The sequence below is a fragment of the Onychomys torridus genome, chromosome 9, assembly GCF_903995425.1.
Source record: "Onychomys torridus chromosome 9, mOncTor1.1, whole genome shotgun sequence".
In the NCBI taxonomy this organism is placed as follows: Eukaryota; Metazoa; Chordata; class Mammalia; order Rodentia; family Cricetidae; genus Onychomys; species Onychomys torridus.
In genome coordinates, this window is record NC_050451.1 from 23,216,748 (window position 1) to 23,237,404 (window position 20,657).

At 42.3% G+C, this 20,657-nt stretch overlaps 1 protein-coding gene across 20 annotated transcripts in view; it reads left to right on the plus strand.

Moving 5' to 3' along the window:
- Positions 1-14,665, plus strand: part of Cadps (calcium dependent secretion activator) — a 457,300-nt gene extending 442,635 nt beyond the window's left edge. For all 20 annotated transcript variants that reach the window (XM_036199648.1, XM_036199650.1, XM_036199649.1 and 17 more), the window contains 2 exons: positions 10,046-10,150; positions 13,424-14,665. In XM_036199648.1, the coding sequence (XP_036055541.1) occupies positions 10,046-10,150; positions 13,424-13,603 (285 nt within the window). In that variant the 3' untranslated portion in view covers positions 13,604-14,665. The remainder of the gene's footprint in view (positions 1-10,045; positions 10,151-13,423) is intronic.
- The last annotated feature ends 5,992 nt before the right edge of the window (positions 14,666-20,657 follow it).

The following is a 20,657-nucleotide window of genomic DNA, read 5'->3' on the forward strand; positions in this document are numbered from 1 at the left end:
CCACCCCACTTTCTGTTTCGATGAATTTAGCTACTCTATATCTCCCATATAAGTGAAATCATCCAGTGGCTTTTGTGACTAGTACTGATTTGTTTTACTTTGCATAATGTCCTAAGGGTGCATCCATCTGTGGCATATGACACGATTTCCTTTATTTTCAAGCCTGTATGAATTAACTGCGTTTGGTTTCCCTGCCTCCCCTGACCGGCAGAGGATTGCTTCTACCTCTAGGCTATTGTGAATAAAGCTGTCTCCGTCACAGGTGCTCAGACAACTCCTTGAGACCTGGCTGTCAGTTACATCACTACCCAGAGTGCATTTGCTGGGCTGTCTATCCATCTATAACAGCATTTACCCAGCTTGTGGAAAGAGTAGTATTTGCATTATAGCTGAAGTATTTGCGATGGAAAATTACATTTAGAGCCTTGGCTTTCCATCACAGTTGTTTCTGTCTTTAAGCAGATATCTGTGAGTTGATGTCAAACTTCATTTTCTGATTCAAAGGTGACAAATTATGTCCAGCAATATCATGTTTATTAGGAAATAAAACCTAGTTTCAGAGGAATCCTGTCTCCTCACGGACACCCACCCATCCACCTTATTGAGAAAAGGAAGATAAAAGGGGAGTTTTGTGGTACATTGTATTTCATACACTGTGGTTGACTTAGCAGAAACAAAATCATTAATACTCTGGTGTTGACTAGCTTATATAGTTTGCTGAATCTGCCAACAGATTAACCAAACCATTAACACACATGCACACACACACACACACACACACACACACACACACACACACACACACAATCTCTCCCTGAGACAGACATTACCCATGTAAGCTGCACTCTGAACTCTCTGCCAAGTTGCTTTCTTCCAGACTCTCACCTCTCCTCATGCTCTTTCCTGTACAATAATATTGATGGGTCTGAAATTTGAAGGCAGCAGTGAATTAAGTCAGGAGTGCAAATTTGGATTCACTCCTCATTTTGATCATTCAGTTGTAACACTGATTCTAACAAATTACCTATGGTAGGCTATTTCTCTGTACCTCAGGTATAAAGAGTTGAAATTTGGTCTTGAATAAATAGCTATTTGTTTTAAAAACATAATATTAAGATACCATGTAGGTACCTTTAAAGGGAGTTAAAATACTATTCTCAAATACTAAACTTCATAGGCAAGTTTGGTAGATAAAGGCAGTTGCGATATAAATTTTGTAGAGAATTATTCCTTTTGCATAAAGGACTCTTTCCTCATGAGGAGAGACTGAGAGCATGCAAGGAACTAGGTCCCCCTCAGCTCGACTGCATGAAGTCCATCAGTCATGTCAGCCTTCTCAGAGAGCCCCACAGCAGTGCCCTAGAAGGACCCAGCCACACAAAGAGCTTCAATGATCATTGTAAGGACGTACTGAGGTAGGTTTTTATGCATCCAAAGAATTACAGGAGTGTTGAGGAGAAAACCGCAGCCCACCTTCAGTTACAAAGGACATTGAGTGTCTGAGGTCATTCTGCTGGTCTGTAACCTCTAACTTGGGTGTCTGATTATAGCTTTATGCTTTTAGCTAAGCGTCCCAAAGCCATGGCTGGGAAATACCCATTCTAAGAGCAGTTGTTTGGGAGGATTGGATCTTGAATTACAGCAACACTCAAGTAAGGCAAAAGATTGCATCTTTCAACAGTGTCCCCACTACTTCAAGCGTTTGGATGATATGCCCTTTTAGAATGTGTTGATTTAGCTTTGGGGGAGTTTTGACAATCCAAACACTTGCTATGAACTGCGTGCAGTCTCCTAGTGTTCTTCCCATTGGCAGAGATGGCTTGCACAAGCCGGGTTTCTTTCTTGGACCCTCTGAATCTTTGATCAGGATGCTGAATAACACCCAACCCTTGAGACTGACCTAAGCAGCCCACTGGACTGTGGCTTAACAAAGCCATGGGGCCTTTGGTAGAATTTAAAGAAAGCCTGGATGATATGTTTCACAGGTTCTTAAATTACCCAAATTGTAAGGAATATGCATTGAAACCTCAGTGTAAAATATTTCATTACAGTATTTCAATACAGCAATTTTATATGGTTGTGGGATTTTTGTTGTTGTTGTTCTAACTAATAATAACTCACTTTTGTCCCAAAAAACACAGTAAAGAGCTTAGTCACAGAGGTGTGGTTGGTCTCATCTTCCTCTTTGGCTCCTTGCCAACAGAAAATGCTGTTCCTTCTGTAGATGGATAGTTTCACTTGTGCATGGCTCTGCCTGGCTGGAGAAAGGTACTTTCCAGATCAAAGCTCAAAATCCCCCAGCATTCACTGGGCCTCTTCAGTCCAAAGGCACAGGTTAGTTACCAAATGACCTGTTTGCTCAGGTAGTCACAGCAGGATAATGGACGCTGCTCAGCACGGAGTAGCTTCTGCTTTGGGTGGTTCAATTTCCTCTGTGTGAAGCAGGGTAAGACAACCTGGCTCATGTAGGAAAAAAAAAAAAAAAGCCTGGTCCATACCTACAGCTCTTGAAAGCACACTGCACACACTAACTCCACAGCAGTCAGTAGGTTTCATTATCTCTCTGTTTACTGAACAGGAGAGAGAAGCACAGAGAGATGAATGTGCGTTTATCATGATGTAGATACAAAGGGTAGGGCCAAGCGTTTCTGTTAGCAAGCAGCTTGCACTGCCTTGCAGACTTGAGTCCACATTCCATCCCTTCCTGGCTCCTAGGCTGCTTTATTTCCCTGAGTCTCCCTCTCTTCTTCCTTAGGATAAAATGAGTGGAGATAAAACTTAACTACACACTGCTGACAGGTCAGCTATGAGCTCCCTAGCCTTCCATGGTTGACTTTTCTGCACACATGTCTCGAATATGGCAATTTCAAAGGAAGTCGTGCTTAAAGAAATGAGTTTACACTAGAGAGCAATTCTTATCACTGAGACTGGAAATATATTGGATATATTTGACAATATCACAAGCATTTATTCAAAGAAAATGTGGGAAGATGTGGTTATTAACCCTGGGCCAAATAATAAAATTTTTCTGGCTTACTTTTTATGATACTGACCTCAACATTATCCTCAACTATGGCATGAGGCATGTATCTTAATAAAAGTCAAGTACTATGGGAAGCAGAGGATACATCAGTAAATTTTCTTTAGAGAAAAAAGCCAGCTGGACCTAGTAGTATATTCCTCGTCTTCCAGCTATTTGGGAAGCTGAACAAGAGGACTCTAGTTCAGGGCCTGCCTAGGCTAGACAGAGAGAAAGAAAATCAGCGGCAGAGTTTGGTTTGAACTGGGCTGGTTTGCCTGGGTTTGGGACTGTTTTGCTGAAAGTGACTCTCTAGTGCTTCCTGGCAATGCCTTATATTTCAAGAGAAAAAAATGAATTCTGTTTGATAGGCAAAGGCTCTACTATTTTGTTCTCTCTTTTCACTGAAAATTCTGTAGTTTATGATGTATCATTCCCAGGCCAAACGTTTGGTCAGCATTAAGACCTTCCCATCCATAAAAGTGTTAGGAATATTCAAGACATTGTTTTTTCCCTTGAAAACAAACTGCCCTGGTGAGAAACTTCTCCAGCCAGCAATTGTGGAGTTACCAGTGTACTTCAGCTCAGACTCTAATGGCCCAGCCTTTTCAAGTCACTTCTCCTGTGAGCAATGGTGGTCTTTCCACCATTTCTTTAAAGTCATTGAATAGCTTTTAACCATGGCAATGTCCCTAGGTCCCCGTTATCTGTGTAGCCACTTTCTAAGCCCATAAAATGAACATTCTTTTCCACTCCAAGACAAGCCTGGCCTCCATTAGAAACAGACTCAGCAGCATTGTCCTAGCCCCACACTTCTGAAAGAGCTTCAGGGCTAGCAGCTTGGCTGTGAAACACCTAGAGACCAGAACCATCACTGACCCTACGTAGCTAATCTTTGCCTTCATAACAGAATGGAATTGAGTAAAGAACAACTCATGGATTTGGTGGATAAAAATAAAACCTTTAAACTACATCAATGTTTATTAATTGTATGTCCCTTTTTAAAAAAAATACAAAATGGGGCTGTCTATAGTTGTTTAATTCAGCAATTAAACTGTATCATGCTTGTAGTGTGTCTGTAGGATTTGGACACAGTGAGGGATCAGTGTTTTTACTAACTCTGCATGCTACTGTGACTATCTATGTGTATGCCTCGTGTTATGTAGCATTATTCTGCACAAAATAGTACTTCATTGGGAACAGGCACTAAAGACAGGTATGTCTAAGTCATAGGATCATCTGGTCTGATAAATCATTTCCATAAGTTGACATAAATGGTCTTTGTGTTATATGAATATGTAAATACTCTTTTGGCCTTTGTGCCTAGCTTCTGCTGCCACTCATTTGTAACATGTGGCTCTTTCCAAACAACAAATGTCCCTCTAATAGCAAAGTCTCTATAGGACATCAAATTAATTCCAAAATGTTGGGACCACAGTAAGACTTACAGCTGGACACGACTGTGCTTGCTCACCAGTATCTCAGCATCAGGAGATAAAGGCAGGAGGATGGCTGCAAGAAAGAGACTAGCCTGGTCTAGCAAGTTCAGGACAGTCAAGGGGACATGAAGAGACTCAAAATAAAAAATCTGAGTGTTGGTTATAGTGGCAGAAAATATAAGCAAAAGCCACTCCAGGCCAGCCTGTGCTGCTTGCTGGGGTTAGCCAGCTCACAGTGGAGCCCAGTTTCTAGGAACCTTCCCTTGTCAGGCGTTAATTATTTGTCTTACCTGTCAACACTTCAGGTTTCCAGGGTGTAAAGCTTCCATCCAGTCAACAGTGAAACCAAAGGGGAGACCTAGAAAGAGATTTAGCAGTTACTTCTTCATCGTAGAGTTCAGTGAAGGGGAACCAACTATTGTTGGCTTTAATATTTTTAGATTTACAGTTTTTTCAAGTTTTACAATTTTTAAATTACATTTTAATATTTAAGACATTCAAAAAATCAAAGCTAAGGTACAAAAATCCCTGATGAATATCCACATTTTCGGTGATGTCAGTGTGTGATCCTGGCCTCTGCTGATGTCCTTCACTGTCTCCTCCTAGTCCTGGCCATAATGAACCATATTATAATGCTACAGGCTGAGTGTTAGGATTCATTCAGAAGTCAGTATACTTGTGGACGGAATATGTGGCCTGAGGAATATGAGTATCAGTGACCAAGTTTCTGGCGGAAATGGATCAAGACAATAACTTTGGGCTACACCTCGAAAGTATCTGTGAGTGCAAGCTGTTTTATTGTGTGCTTACTGTGTGGCGCTCACTCTGGTAGGCGCTGTGCATGAATCACCTCCCAATGCTCACAGCAATCTTATGAAGTTGGTGCTGGCATTAACCCCAAGAGAAGGACTGAGAGTCACAGTGTGAAACAATGTGTTTGAGGCTGTCCAGCTAGCAGGTGGCCAAACAGGCTGATACTGAACACGTGCCTACGAGGTTTGAAAAGGCATTCATTCCAGGGGTCTTTTTTTCCTTTTCTTTTCCTTCTGGTTTTTCGAAACAGGGTTTCTCTGTGTAGCTTTGGCACCTTTCCTGGAACTTCTCTGTAGCCCAGGCTGGCCTCGAACTCACAGAGATCCGTCCAGGGGTCATTTTAACTCAACGCTTCAATATAAATCAGTATCAGTTTAAAATGTTCTTTGTGAACCCAAGGTAGTTTCCTAAGTTTAAATGGAATCCCATTGCTAAGAATCCCATGTCGCTTCAAGGCTTATGCACACAATTCCAGGATCTCCCTGTGGAGACCATTTCTTCCACCACATGGCTTTCCCAGATAACTAACCCCACCTTTGTATTTGTTATCATTTAGATTGAGAGGCAGAGATAAAGCAGTGAGAGATAATAATGACTGGTAGTGGTGGTGGCTAGGGTAAGGGCAGTGGCAGTGAGATGTCAGCTTACTAAGTACAGGCATGAGTGCTTCACAAGCATTCTTTTATTTACTCATTGAAAGAATCCCATAAAAGACAAATGAGGGGCTGGAGAGATGGCTCAGAGGTTAAGAGACCAACTGCTCTTCCAGGGGTCCTGAGTTCAATTCCCAGCAACCACATGGTGGCTCACAACCATCTGTAATGAGATCTGGTGCCCTCTTCTGTATACATAATAAATAAATAAATCTTTGGAAAAAAAAAAAAGACAAATGAAACCCCATTTTTATCATTAAACTGAGTCTCTAAGGAGGAAAGTCTTTGCTCAAGGTCGCAAACTCTGATGTGTATTAGGACCAGCACACTTAAATACTACATACTAGAAAGCAAGGAAGCAGGGCTCCACTGCAGATGCCTACAGCCTAGCATTTGGGAGGCTGAGGTGGGATGACCACCTGAGCATAAGAGTTTAAGGTTAAACAGAGCCACTTTGAGTGGCGATAACACAAAAGGTGGTTAGGAGAGAGAAAGGACCAAACTGGGTGGTGCAGGCATGTGGTCCTGGTTACTGTAGACCAGATGCAAGATGGCAAGTTCAGAGCCTGCCTGAGCTATGGACTGAGATCAAGAACAGCCTGGTCAGTTTAGTGACACCCTGTCTCAAAATAAAAATAGTCCAGAAAAGGCTGAGCATGTAGACTGGTGATAGAAGGGAAAGGAGAGGGAGAAGAAGAAGCAGACAATGTCTCATTAGTCTTCTGGCTACTTTCTAAATAGAGCCTTAGATTCAGCTGCAAATCTGCATCCTTTTATGCTCCAACATCCCCAGAATGACCACCTGGGGTATATGTTCCAAGAGTCCAGTCTACTGGCCATTTTATTTCTGTGGTGTGTTTTTAGGATTAAAGTAGCCTTGTTTGGGAAGTTTCATATCAGTAGCCCTAAATTAACGGACAATTCATGACTATATTCAAAATATCCAATGACTGCCATCAATCCTAACCCTCCTTCCTCAGAGCTAAAGCATATGTTACCAGACATTTCATGCTCAGGTATTGAAATAGCTCCAGAAGAGACCTATTTGAATGAAAGACAAAACGAAAATGGGGTGAACATCAGCTTTCTTATGAATTTCTTCTTTCGAAGAATCATAACAAATCTGCTACATTAGCATTGACATCAAACACAGCAAACATTGACTCCCGGAAGAGTGCCGTGCACTCTCCTTAGGTGCTGGGAAATGGAGACATTCTTGGTTTGTGGTGCTGGCTGGGTTCTGTGGTGAGGAACCTTTCTCTGGGACCTGCTTTTAGTAATCCATGTGCTATCCCCAGTTAGAGAGTTGGGAAGAGATGCAGCAGATTGGCTGTGCTGACCAGCACACTCCTGTACCCCGAACGGGGAGACTGCAGATGATCATCTATTAGTATAGTGCCCATGTTAGAGACACACACTTCCTGTGTGATCTTGAGTAAGTCACTAACCCTCTCTGGGCCTTTGCTTCCTCCTTTTCAATGGATACTGTGAAGATCCCTGTAATTTCTAACATTGTACAGTTCTAGAAGGCAATGCCTTCTTCTTTCTCCAACATCTAAATGCCTTTTGACGCCCTTGCTGGAAAACCAAGTTAGCACTGGCTGTGCCGCATCTAAAAGCGCCTCTGATTCCCTCTACTGAGCATAAGGTTTGGAAAGGACTCACTTTCTCCCTTTTGCCTCTTTGAATGTGTAGCCAATGGGGCATCATACATTTTTTTACACTTCTCCTGCTAGATGTGAGATTCAGGAGAAGCATAGATGTTCCAGGGCGTTCTTGCTCCTGGGGTGGGATGTGCTCAGTTGCACTGATCTCTTCTGTATGCACTGCCTCTCTCCCTCGACTTCCTCAATGGTGCAAGACTGTTGACAGCAGCCTACCTTTTAATTTGTATTTTTAATTTTTATTTATTTATTGTGCTATTTAAAAGCCATTTACGAGAGTGAGAACTGCTATGTAAAATGGAAGGGGGTGCTATATTTTTTTCCTGAAAGGTGGCGCGTCTCTCAGTAAAGAGAAAAAGGCATGTTGCACCATGCTTGCTGGCAGTGATAGAAGCCAGCACCGATTTGCCTGTTGTCACAGCCAAAGCAAAATGCCACCTCTGCCTAGAAGCCAGAGTGCCACACTCCTCTTTTGTGTCCCAGACGTGTATCCATCACAAGGCTATGAGCATGTATATTTGGCCAGGTTGTCACATGAGCTTCTTGAAGGTCACCTTCCAACCCCCTGGAAGGACGAACGTAAGGAGAAATTACTCCTGGATAAAATGGATTGCATGACACATACAGCGAGTAAATTTAAGTTGGAGGCCTAGGTGAACCCAGGAGAGCCCCTAGTTCCTGAGGTGGTATAAAGCAACATGATACCTGTGATCCAGTGCTTGTCCTGTCCCCAAAGTCTGCCAACAAACCCAGATGCAGTGGCAGCAAATGCAGCCGAATCCCCAGGCAGGAGGTGCCAAAACACCCTCCACACAACCACCACTACCCCTCCCTAAAGAAAAGTTTCAGAAAAATGTTCTCACCCCTAGAGGGGAAAAGCTGTCCATGCCTGGAGCAGCTTGACCTCTAACAATCACACACCCTCTGGAGAGTGAACTGCCCATCTCAGCAGGAAACCCCCACCCCCAGCCGCCTGCTCCCTGGGGAGGGACAGACGGTTTCCACAACTGACAGTTTCTCCTCCGTGATCTTTAAAAGAGCAGGAGCTGGCTGTGAGGCTGCTGCGCTGCCTCCCCTTCTTGGGGTAGCATGGTCCCTGTTGCGGCTGGGCTCCAAGGAGAGCCACACTTGGCTCCAATGAGGAAGAGCCTAGATAAGAAAGATGCAGAGAAGGGCTTCTGTACGCCATGGCTGCGGCGCTGTAGTTTCTTGCAAGGTGAGACTTGGCAGTTCTACCTTGCAAGTAAAACCCCAAATTAATTTTTTTAAAGAAATTAAGTCAGAAACAAGGCTTCAGAAAAACTGTGAGTGTTAGGCATAAACTGATTTTGGATGATCTTTAGGTGAGAAAGGGTGGAGTTACCATCAGAAACATGTTTTTATTTATGCTTTTCGAATCCCCACTGGTGTGCGATGTGTGTGTGCCTGTGTGTGCTGGCTAGTGTGAGTGTGCGCATCGTCTCAATTCTCTAACTCCTCCTTTATTCTGTGCACAGTTCATATAGATGTTGCATAAATAAATATATAGGTCCATCCACACCTTTTCATTTTATTTGTAAATTGTTTGGTATAAGCAGCGGAGCGTCATGAAACCTGGTGAAGTTGAAAAGATTCGATTTTTTTTCATACTGACACTTCATAACACTGTTCATATGTCTCTGAGTGAGATTTATGAATATATGAGCAGTACTGCAAAATTATCCTGCACCAGAGACTTCCTGCACCACAGGGGTGGCAGTCTCAAATGACACAGCTTCAAGCATTTTTCACAGACAAGAAGCAAAATTTAACCCCCAGAAGGGGAAGTATGATTTCAACAGCTTGAAATGAGCTCATTTGTAGATAGTTTTTTCCCTCTCATATTCCATAATTTTTTGTGTTAAGATTAAAACAGATTGCAGAGCTAATGCAGGGCACTTAAATGCTGCCCAGAACAGTCCGGCCCTTGGAGAGAAATCCTCATTTGCTGTCCATATCAGGAATGCCCCAGTCAGGCAAACGGTGGTAAATACCCACCCCTCAATTCCTCAGGCTGTCCACCTTATTCTCGGAATTGCACACATTGGGGCCGTTTTCAAAGGTAAGTGCCTGTGAAGGCCACCCTGTCCCTCTTCCGGCCCTGGAGACAAGGGCATCAGGAAAGGAGCAGAGCCTTGACTCACAACTGAGTGAAATGGACCAATTCAGATACAAATCAAGAGCACAAGAGGCCATCTTCAGGAATGCACCATACATGCACATGTCTTGTGTGTAGTAGGTCCACACTGCCCTAGTCTGGAATAAACAGCACCTCCTTTGTGTGACTTGCTGAGCATGGTCTCTGTGCCCTCCAATTCTATTTAACCATCTTGTTTCCTCTGGAAGAGAGCGAGCAGGTGCTCCAATGTGACCTGTTCCCGCCCTGCCCTGTAGTCGTGCCATGATGTGTTGCCTGGAGAACTTCTGTCTCTTTTTCAGCAATGGTACAACAGCTCCATGAACGTCATCTGCACCTGGTTGACCGACCGGATGGACCTACAGCTTCACATCTATCAGCTGAAAACACTAATTAGGATGGTAAAGGTAAAGGAGCAAAGCATTCTTCTAAATAGCTGAAGTACACTTCGCAGGCAAGCTGCAGAACTCCCCAAACACAGGCAGTACCGCCTACATACACACCACAATGATTTCTAAGACAACATTGCATGCAAGAAAGTCCAGAGAAATTCCTTTGTGGTACCTGCTTAATTTCTTACTGAGACATCAAAGGCAAGCTTAGTTAAAAAGGGGGCGGGGTGGGTAGGCATTGATATTGTGTCTGTAGAGGAAAAATAAGGTCTATACTTGCCATGCACAAAATGTCACAGAAACTATTGTGCCCTGGCAGTGGCATTGCACCTTTAAAAGCTTGCTTTGGGCACCATTATGTTAATTGCATAAATTACCAATTTCATTTATGGTTTAATTAAATAAGTTTTTGCCACAATTAATTTAATGGAAATATTTACCCCCAGCTATTTCTAAATATGTTCTGTGATCATTATCAGAATGCAAATCAATATTGTTCTCATAGTTAATTGAAGTGAATTCTCTTACAATGCGTGTACACAATCGAATGTAAAGGATCACAAAGGTGAGATAACATACCCTGAAAGTAGCTCTTTCCCCTGTTCTTATGTGTGTGCCATGGACTAATGATAATTATTTCAGTGTGAAATCGAAGTGGTTTACATGAAATAATAAGATCACAGAAGGGGGTAAATACGTTTTTTGATCATTTTGGTTTCCATTTGGTGCTCTCCATAGAGGGTTTTCGAGACATTCGTATGCAAAACTCCTATTCAATGCACAAAATCTCCATTAAAATATTTCAGTAATAAGCATAGCTGAATTTTCTTAACAGTTTGCCAAAATCTGTCCTACCCTGCTTCCTGGTCTCCTTTGGATTAGTCCTATCCCCTGAAGGTGCTCTTCTACCTCAGTGCTGACTAAAACCCAATTACAGTTCCATTGTGTGTAATTAAGGAGTTATTATCATCTGCATTTGATCTCACAAAGCCTCCGCCCTGGAGAAGGCTGCAGCCACTATGTAACTGCAGCTATTGGAAAAGAAATATATGCACTCCAATGGTGCACTCAGCTTAATTTTCTTATTTTTATGTTGAAGTCAGTTTCTTAAGGCAAGTTCCCTAAGCATTGCCAGACCCTCTGAGTTCCTTTTCTCGGTGGAACTATTTCTTTCTTTCCCTTTCTCTTTCTTTTTTTTTCTTTCTTTCTTTTCCTTTCTCTCTCTCTCTCTCTCTCTCTCTCTCTCTCTCTCTCTCTCTCTCTTTGTGTGTGTGTGTGTGTCTCTCTCTCTCTTTGTGTGTGTGTGTGTGTGTGTGTGTGTGTAGTATAGAGTATAGGACATAATTTCTATTTGACCCTTATCTGACCAGATAGACATGAAAAGAAAATACCACAACTGAATATTTTCAAATTATCTTTCCATAACTGATATTTCCAAATCCTTGTCAAAAATTATCAGTATTTTATTAAGATAATAATGTCAGAAAGGAGGCTTAATTTTTGCCATCTGCCAAAAACAAACATATACACAGTTGTGCAACACAGAAATGTCACTGGACAGAGACCTTTACTTTCTCCAGAATTGTACTCAGCTTAACTACTGCAGCCCAAGGGGACTAAAGCAGAATCCTCCACCTCCAGCTCAAGGAAGTATCCAGAATGCTCCTTCTTAGCCACAGAATCCCAAGGGTCCTCAGCTCTCTTTCCAGCCTCAAAAGATGCTCCCTTCATTCATCCATTCATCCCTCATCCAGAAATTGTATTTATTTATCCAATGCTAAATAATGGTTAGCTCCTTAATCACTAGCAACTAAAAGATTCCAATCTGAGTAGCCACCATTTCTACCCTTGGGGTAGTCAGCATCTAAGTAGGATCCACATTGCTTGGGAATTTGAATGAAGAGGCAACTCCTTGAGCATTTTTAACCTCTCCAAGTCTGGCAACAATTATGTTATTCTAAGTGGCCACAGTACAGCTAACTGAAAAGTTTAAAGAACCTAATAAGTCATGTGGCTATGTGATCTACTCTGGACCTAAGATTTAATCAGCCTCCTGCCCACCCATCACATTAAAACACAGTTAAGTTAGCTACCTGTCTGTTCCCTTCTTCTCAGGAGATTTATACAATATCTCAGCTAGGTCACCTTAGAAAGAGAAATACATGTGTGGTGAATCATGTCACATGTTCACCCAAGCAACCTGCATTCACTGGTTAGCTCTACAGTCACTAGAGCCTGTGACCTAAAAAGTGTGTTGACCTTGGGGTTATTGATACCATAACTGCATTAAATGAACTATTAAAAATACAAATAATGTAGAAGTCATGTTGAAATACATTACCATTTTCTCCCTTGACCATTTATCAAGTTTCCTATATGAATAGGTAAAACAAAGAGGAGAATTGGTCACCGAAATGATATGCAGTGTGATGAGAAAACTTGTAGTTAGAAAGGAACCACTTTAAAAAATATGAACTAGACAACAGCCAGATGCTTCTGGTTATGTTCAGTTAACACCAAAGGAGTTCTGGGAAACAGTCCTTAGGACACCTAAGGAAATCCAAGAGAAACTGCAGGAAGGCACAGAGGAGCTGTGGTGTAGCAACACCAACCATTGTTCTTGAAACAGAGCCAAATTTCTTCCCTGAGAAATAAAGTTGTGAGAAAAATGGATATAGATTTTTCCTAAGGAGATGAGACATGAGTCACATGCCCGCAACATATTGATGAAGCATTAGCGCTCCATCTTGCCCATCACTGTGGCTGCCTGTAATAGGTTTCATATACCAACATGCATATGTCTATCTTGTGAATGAGACAGAGGGACGTGGCTCATGCAATTATAACAGGCAAAAAGAAATCCACAGACCAGACTGCAACAAAAATCACAAACTACCATAATCAATCGACACATTATGTGTATGTTCCAGCCCCGTACACTGCTGATCATGTTGTTATGATAACCTAAGGGAAAGAAGCAGCTGGGGGAGGGGAAACAGCTATGAAACATTTCCCTTTGTGGATCTGAATAAACACAAGCTTATGTTCTTTGCTTTGTCTCGTCTAATGCAGTTTATCCTGTCACAGTTTCTCATTTTCTGTCATTCAGTGGAATCTCCATTCTCAGTCCAAGTAAATCTGAAAGGAGTGACTTTTTACTTCTCAATTCTTAAAAAGCGGCACTTAGCTGGAAGTCATGACTCTTACGCGTGTCCCTGCCTTGCATCCTCTCCCTCCTCACCTTGGTGATGAGAGCTTCCTTACCACTTTATCTTTTTCTCCCTGTAGAAAACCTATAGAGATTTCCGATTGCAAGGGGTCCTGGATTCCACCTTAAACAGCAAGACCTATGAGACCATCCGAAACCGCCTCACTGTGGAGGAAGCTACAGCGTCAGTGAGTGAGGGTGGGGGCTTACAGGGCATCAGCATGAAGGACAGCGATGAGGAAGATGAAGAAGATGATTAGACCATTCTCTGGGTCCAAGAGTTCACTGGGATGGAGTCCTGTAATCAATGCATGTCCTTAGTCTGTTAGTTAACTCCATTAGGGAACTTTCTGTCAACTACCATACCCATGAGACGTTTACCATTTTAGCTATGTAGTACCAAGATTAGCAAATGACCTTCAGATCCATGGTTTCCTGATTTCTGTGTCTATATGTTTACAAGCAATATGGAACACCATTCTTAAACACTGTTCATGGAGAGAATAATAGTTCAGCTGCTAGGTGTGTCCCTGGTGTTAGCAGAACAAAATGCTTCCTCCTATACTACGTACGCACTGATGGGAAGTGAACATGGGAGCAATCATGCCGAGTGTTTCCATGTCTCTAGTTCATGTGTGTGAGTACCAGGTATTTAAATGAGTACATGAATAAATTAATTTAAGCACATAGATCTGCTTGGTTTGGATTCAGTTTTGTTCTTGTTTTATGGGAAGGAAAAAATGGCACAGTTGAACAGCCAACTTTAGCTCTTCTCATCCCCTAAAACTGAAAGCAACGGACCCCTTGTGTCCTGGTTAACCCAGCTTTGCATTTATCCATGTAGTTTCCCCCACCAAAAAAGTTACATATCAATTAATTAATTATTTTAATTGTCATGGCAAGGGGGCCATCTGATCAGGACTTAGCATCAAGCCAAGTTCAGACCAACTGTCTTCTGTCAAAGTTTATCCTAGTAAATGTTACATTTTACTTTTCTGTTTCAATAACTGTATATGTAAAAAAGAAAACCTATTGAAATGACAACCCTAGACTATAAATGTATTTATAATAAGATATGGATATTTCCTCCAGTAGACTGTAACCATAATTTCAATTATTTTGTTCCACACTGTTTTTTATATCTGTCATGTACATTGCACTTTGATCTGTAACTGAGCGACCCTGGGGTCTGCTGTAGAGCTGTTTCTTTCTGTGGAAAGTAGTGGATCCATCTTGCTTTTTGCCTTATATAAAAGCCTACAGTTGTAAAAGTATAGGAAACTGTGGCTTCTCAATAAATAATTATTCAAATGTCCTAGGAACGTGTGTTTGAGCCTGTCTTCTTCCGTCTGTTTGAAAGCCCCGCTGAAGCATAAGAATCAGGAAGAGACAGAAAAGGGAGGGCAGAGGTGATTTTCTAGAGCATTCTTGACACTGTTGGTGTGGGCTGTTGAGAGACCGCCTAGAATTCCACTAATTCACACTCCACTAACTCAGGCTCTGATGTTGGGCAGATTATGCTTGCATCATAGGATAAATAAGGGTTTGCTAAGCGAGTGAGTGGTGTAAACGGGAGGAATGTTTCTCCTGTATGGAGAGAAGGCCAACAAACTGTTTTTAAGCACCACTTTAACAGCAGTGTTTGCATTCAAACAAAGTGTGTGCCAATTATATATGATTCTTATATATTTGTTAAAGCATTTTTTTCAAGATTCAAGAGACATGAAGTACTCTTCTCACTCCCCAGCTCCAGTTAACAATATAATCACCTGTGTGGGGTAGAAATTAAATGTGTCCCTTTGCTTGCTTTATTTGTGTCTGTCACAAACTAGGCTGACCTCTCTATGGGGCTAAGACTTAATGAAAATGGCTGCTTTCCCAAGAGGACAGGGTAGAATGGTTGCCAGTTGTTCTAACAAAGCAGCTCTCCAGAGGGCACGCCCCACCGCTTACTTCTTCGGGTCTGCAGGACCAAGTCCTTCCTGCTCTGGGTGGGTGTACAAGAACTCTATTGACCAACTATTCTAAGCTCTGAGTCTTCCATCAATTATCTCACTTGAGTCTCATGGCAAATATGAGAAGAGCACTACTGCTCTCCTCACTTTAGATGAAGTTAAGACCAAAGGGTATGTGAGCCTCATGTGGTAGAACATACATCTAATCCCAGCAACTGGGATTTAGAAGCAGGAAAAGCAGGAGTTCAAGGCCAGCCTTAGCCACTCACTGAGCTTAAAAGCTAGCCTAGGCAGCATGAGACCCTGTCTCAACATCCCCCATCTACCCCCCACCAGAAAAAGCGCAAAGGATTAGCTAATTTACCCAAAGCTATATAGTTAGGTCAGTCAGAAGAGAAAGGCTATGGCTTCAGACAATGTTTTTGTTACATTCAGTGTTGCAAAACTACAACATATTTCATGCAAGAAGTACAGACAATTTTAAAACATGCAAAGTAAAGAGGAAGCATCCTAGACTTTAAAACATGGGGTGCGGGGGTGGTGTTCAGGATCCCTAGAGCAGGGATGTGTGAGCAGGTTGTATAACCAAAGGGCATGAAGAGAGCCAGGCTAGAAAACACTACACCTCCAAAGTCAAGGTCAAAAGAGAAGTAAGATTCCCTCCAAAACTGCTTAGCAATGGAGAACTCTGTTAAGTTGTGTCCCCCAGCATAGCAATGTGGGAAAGTGTGTGGGATAGGATATGACACAAGAAAGATCAGAGAGAAAGCTTTAGCCAAGTTTAACTCTCAAGTCACCCCTGCCAGAAGCACAAACCAGAGCCCCAGTGTTTTGAGCTTTCTCTTTTTCCTCTAGAACAAACATACAGAAGAGAATCAATCCTAAAACACAGCTCAGTATTTTACCCCAGGATGAACACATTCACAAAACACACACAAAGACTAAGTCAGGAAATAGAAATCAACTACCATCCTGATAAGCCCCTTACCCATAAGCCTTGCCAACCTCTACTTCTCATGTGCCAAAGACAACCACCATCCTTATTCCCAATGTGTGGAAAGACTTTCCTATTCTAACTTCTATGTAATCACACTCACAGGACACATTCACTCATATTGCTGAGATAGCTGTGGTTCATTTCCTGGCTATATGGCATTCTGATATATACCACACAGATTTATCCATGTCACAATGTCATTTTCCATTTAGGGTGGTTATAAGGACTGCTTCTGTGACTATCCTTTATACATGCTCTGGTGCAGTTGTTGGGTCACAGGGCAAAGATATGTTTATTTTTGGAAGATACTGCCAGCTTTCCATAACATTTCAACCTCACCAGCAGTGTGTCAACATCCCAATCCTTCTCCTTGGCAAAGCCAAGTATTACCACTCTTTGATGCTTTGAAATTCTGTTAAATGATCTAGTGGTTTATGATGGCAGTTTCTAGGTTACAAAAATGGATTGATTTCCTGTGAATGTATTTATTGGTGATTTGGATAGCCTCTTTCATTCAGTATAAGTTTGAATCTTTCCTTTTTTGAAAGATGAAAGTTCTAGAACCATTTGAAGGCTGTGGAGATAAAGGAGATGTCAAGGGGGTAATAGAATAGCAATCTTTCACTTAACAATCAATCCATGCATCGTGAGCACACTCTGGTCATACTCATTGCTGAAAACACCTTGGCTCTCTTCTTACCCATTTCTTCTCATCAGTTGGGGGATCCTTGGAAAAGGCAAGTGTAATCTGGGCCCTCCCCAAATTAAAAGTGACCAATTGCCTCCAACTTCTCTGTTAGAATGAATCTCAAACTCCTTAAAGTAGCATACAAGGCCGATGAGTCTTGCCTACCTACCTCTCCAGCAGTTCCTGTTAGCCCCCTGCTCTCTGTGATGCTCTGCACTTGTCGCCTCTCACTTCCACTCTGCACCTGCTTATTCCCACCTGGGCTCCCACCCAGTGATGTTTCTTCCCATCTTTCAACTCTCAGCTAAATTAGGCTTTCCCAAGAAAGTCTTTCCAAAGTCACCTACATGTGAATCATTAGTATGGCTCCTCACCCTCTGCTGCTCTCTCTTGGTAGCATCACACTGCTCCTAAGTAGGCTATTTACATCCATGTATATTTCTTAGCATTCTTCTCCATGTCAGGAAGATCTACTTGTACCATATTTCCCACTCTAGCCCAGTACCCTCATAAGTAGAGACAGAATTTGAACGAAGGAGGAAAAGACACAGATGGAGATGACTTCTCTTAGAGTCCTTGGGTAGTGTGAATCTTCAAAAGCCTCTCTTGAGTAAATGGTACAAGACTCAGAGGAGGTTAGAAGGAAAGTTAGGCTCACAGAACAGTTCCAATTGAAGAGCCCTTCAAGAGGACAGGATAGGACAGGCACAGTGGAGGAAGGCAGTACAATAAGTTACTGGGCTGGGTTCTACAGAGATCAGAACTCCCATGAGCTCCCAGAGCACAGAGTTGCCACTCAACAAATACCTGTTTACTTAAAGCAATAAGAAATATGCTCTCAGCCCTAACTAGAACATTGTATTACACCCCCTCCCCCACGAGACTCAAGAGAAAAAAGCAGGAAAAGAAAGATTGCAAAAGCCAGAGATCAGAAATGACTGCTGTGAAATATTGTCTTCTGAACATGGCAGGGCTATTGTCCTCATGAACTTACAATCGCCATGGTTAAGACTTACACAAGATCAGGCCAGTCAACACTTCAGTGTGAATAGGGAAAGGCCCCACCCTTGATTGAGGAGCTTATGGCAATCTATAGGTGCTTAAGAGAGAAAGTCCATTTTCTTCAGTGGTTTGGTCCACTGTAGTCTCCCATGCTCCAGTAGATGTCCCTACATCCATGTACATATATACAGCATTAAATGAACTCCATGGGTTATAAAGGAAGAAGATTAAGAGGAGGAGGAAGGAGGAGAAGAGAAGGAGGCTAAGAACAAGACAAGAAAGAAAACATGGGAAATTGGATTGAGGATGGGAATGGGTTCCGGTGGGGAGTTAAAAGAGAGAGAGAACAAAAGATGGATATGGACTAAATACATTATGTTCATGTATGAAATTACCAAAAATGCATAATTTTTAAAATATGTTCCATATTGTAGGGGCTCCTGCATCATGGAAAGATGTATCCAGAGTCCTGGGAGAGATTGTGTTGGGATGAGGAGATTAAGGTATGAGAGAAAGATGTTTAGCACCCTGTAATTGGATTTGTTGGTTTGCATAGCCAACAGCTAACTAGTGTTTTATTTTTATTTTTTTCACATTGATGTTTATGAAGCAGAGAACTGAAGAAACAAACCAATCTGTAAAGTCCTTGCCTTGCACACACTGGATCTGAAGTCCATTTCCAGCACCCATAATAGGAAGGGGGAAAGCTATGTGAAAGCTGGGGCTTGGTCCACACTGGAGCTCACTGGAGCTCTTAGTCACGGTTTCTACTGCTGCAAAGAAGCACCATGACCAAAGCAACTTGGGAAGGAAAGGGTTTATTTGGCTTATACTTTAACATTGCTGTTCATCTCTGGAGGAAGTCAGGACAGGAACTCAAACAGGACAGGATCCCGGAGGCAGGAGCTGATGCAGAGACCATGGAGGGGTGCTGCTTACTGACTTGCTTCCCATGGCTCAGCCTGCTTTCTTATAGAACAGCCCAGGGGTGGCACCACCCACCATGGGCGAGACCCTCACTCATTCATCACTAAATGAGAAAATACCTTACAGCTGGATCTCAAGGAGACATTTCCTCAGCTGAGGCTCCTCCCACTCTGATGGCTCCAGCTTGTGTCAAGTTGACACACAAAACCAGCCAGTGTACCAGCCAACTTAGTCTGCTTCATGAGTTGAAAGCCAGTGAGACCCTATGTCGGAAAACAAGCTGGGGACTGGGGAGACTGTGCTTGAAGCACTTGTCACGCAAGGATGAAGACTAAATTTCACATCCCCATTATCAATTTAAATGTCAGGTGGGAAGTTCAGTGTTCTCAAGATGGACAGGGACCCGAAGAGTAAGCTGACTTGCCAGACTAGTGGTACTGATGAGCTCCAGGTTCAACTGAAAGACCTTACCTCAATGAGTAATATGGCGAGTGATCAAATAAGACTCCCAACATCAATCATGGTGCTAAGTACACTCACACACACATACATGTGAGCCCACGCATGTGAACATACATGCCACACATACACACACTTAAGACTGCTCAATTACTGACCCAAAACCCACAATTACAAAAATGATATTATAACAGAAATAAAACATTAGGTGGCTGGCACCTGAGAGTACAACACTTGAAGCTGAAGCTGGCCTCTGGTCTCCATATGCATGTGTGTGCACATATACAGAGGGGAGAGAGGGGGGGAGGGAGGGAAAGAGGGACGGAGGGAGGGAGGGAGGGAGAGAGGAAGTGAGAGAGGGAGGGAGGGAGAAATCAAATAGAAAAGAATTTCACAAAGCAAAAAAAATCAATCTTATCCCCACCAGCCTCTTTCCCTAAAGTAGCCATTGCTAACAGATGGTCAAATACTCTCCCAAATATGTCTGCATTATAAACAGTTATATTAGATGTATATTTGACACATATGACATAGATTTATACAATGTTAGTCATCCTAAGTCTACTACTTTGTATAATACATTTTCCACTTGTCTTTGTAGACTTGTCTGTATGTCTGCCCAGACAGACTTTCTACATAACTTTGCTAATGGTTGTGCTTCATTTATGGAGATTTTCTGATCAAACAAGAGACAAGAGACAAATAAGGCAAAATGAAAATTTAGGATTAGATTATGATGGATCAAAACATAGTGGAGGAAATGAGCCATCTGTGGGAATGACCCAAGAAACTGTTTGAAAATGTGTGACTAAAGAATTTGTGAAATACCCCAAAGCCAATCACAGTCTAACTGCAGGATTACAGTTGTCTGTTTATGTGTCTATCTCTGCTAGACTGCCAACTAATTGAGGTCAGGGACTGTGTTTGCTAGTTGGATACATGGGATACAGTAGGAAATCAATACTCGCTGATTGAATTGAATGTGTAAACATCAAACCTAAGTATGATCATGACCACAAAAGCATAAATGTATTGTGATTTTATTGACACGTGCTGTGTGTATATGTATGGTATGTGTGCATGTTGGTGAGTGAAGGCACATGTGTATGTGGCCCACAGCAAGAGTGTGTAAGCCAGAGGATCATCTCTGATGTGAGTTCTTGCTTCTACTTTGTTTGAGACAGTGGTTTTTTGTTGTTTGTTCAGCACTGTGCATGACAGACTAACTAGCCAATATGCTTCCAGGGAGTCACATATCTCTGCATCCTATCTTGCTGGAGGAGCAT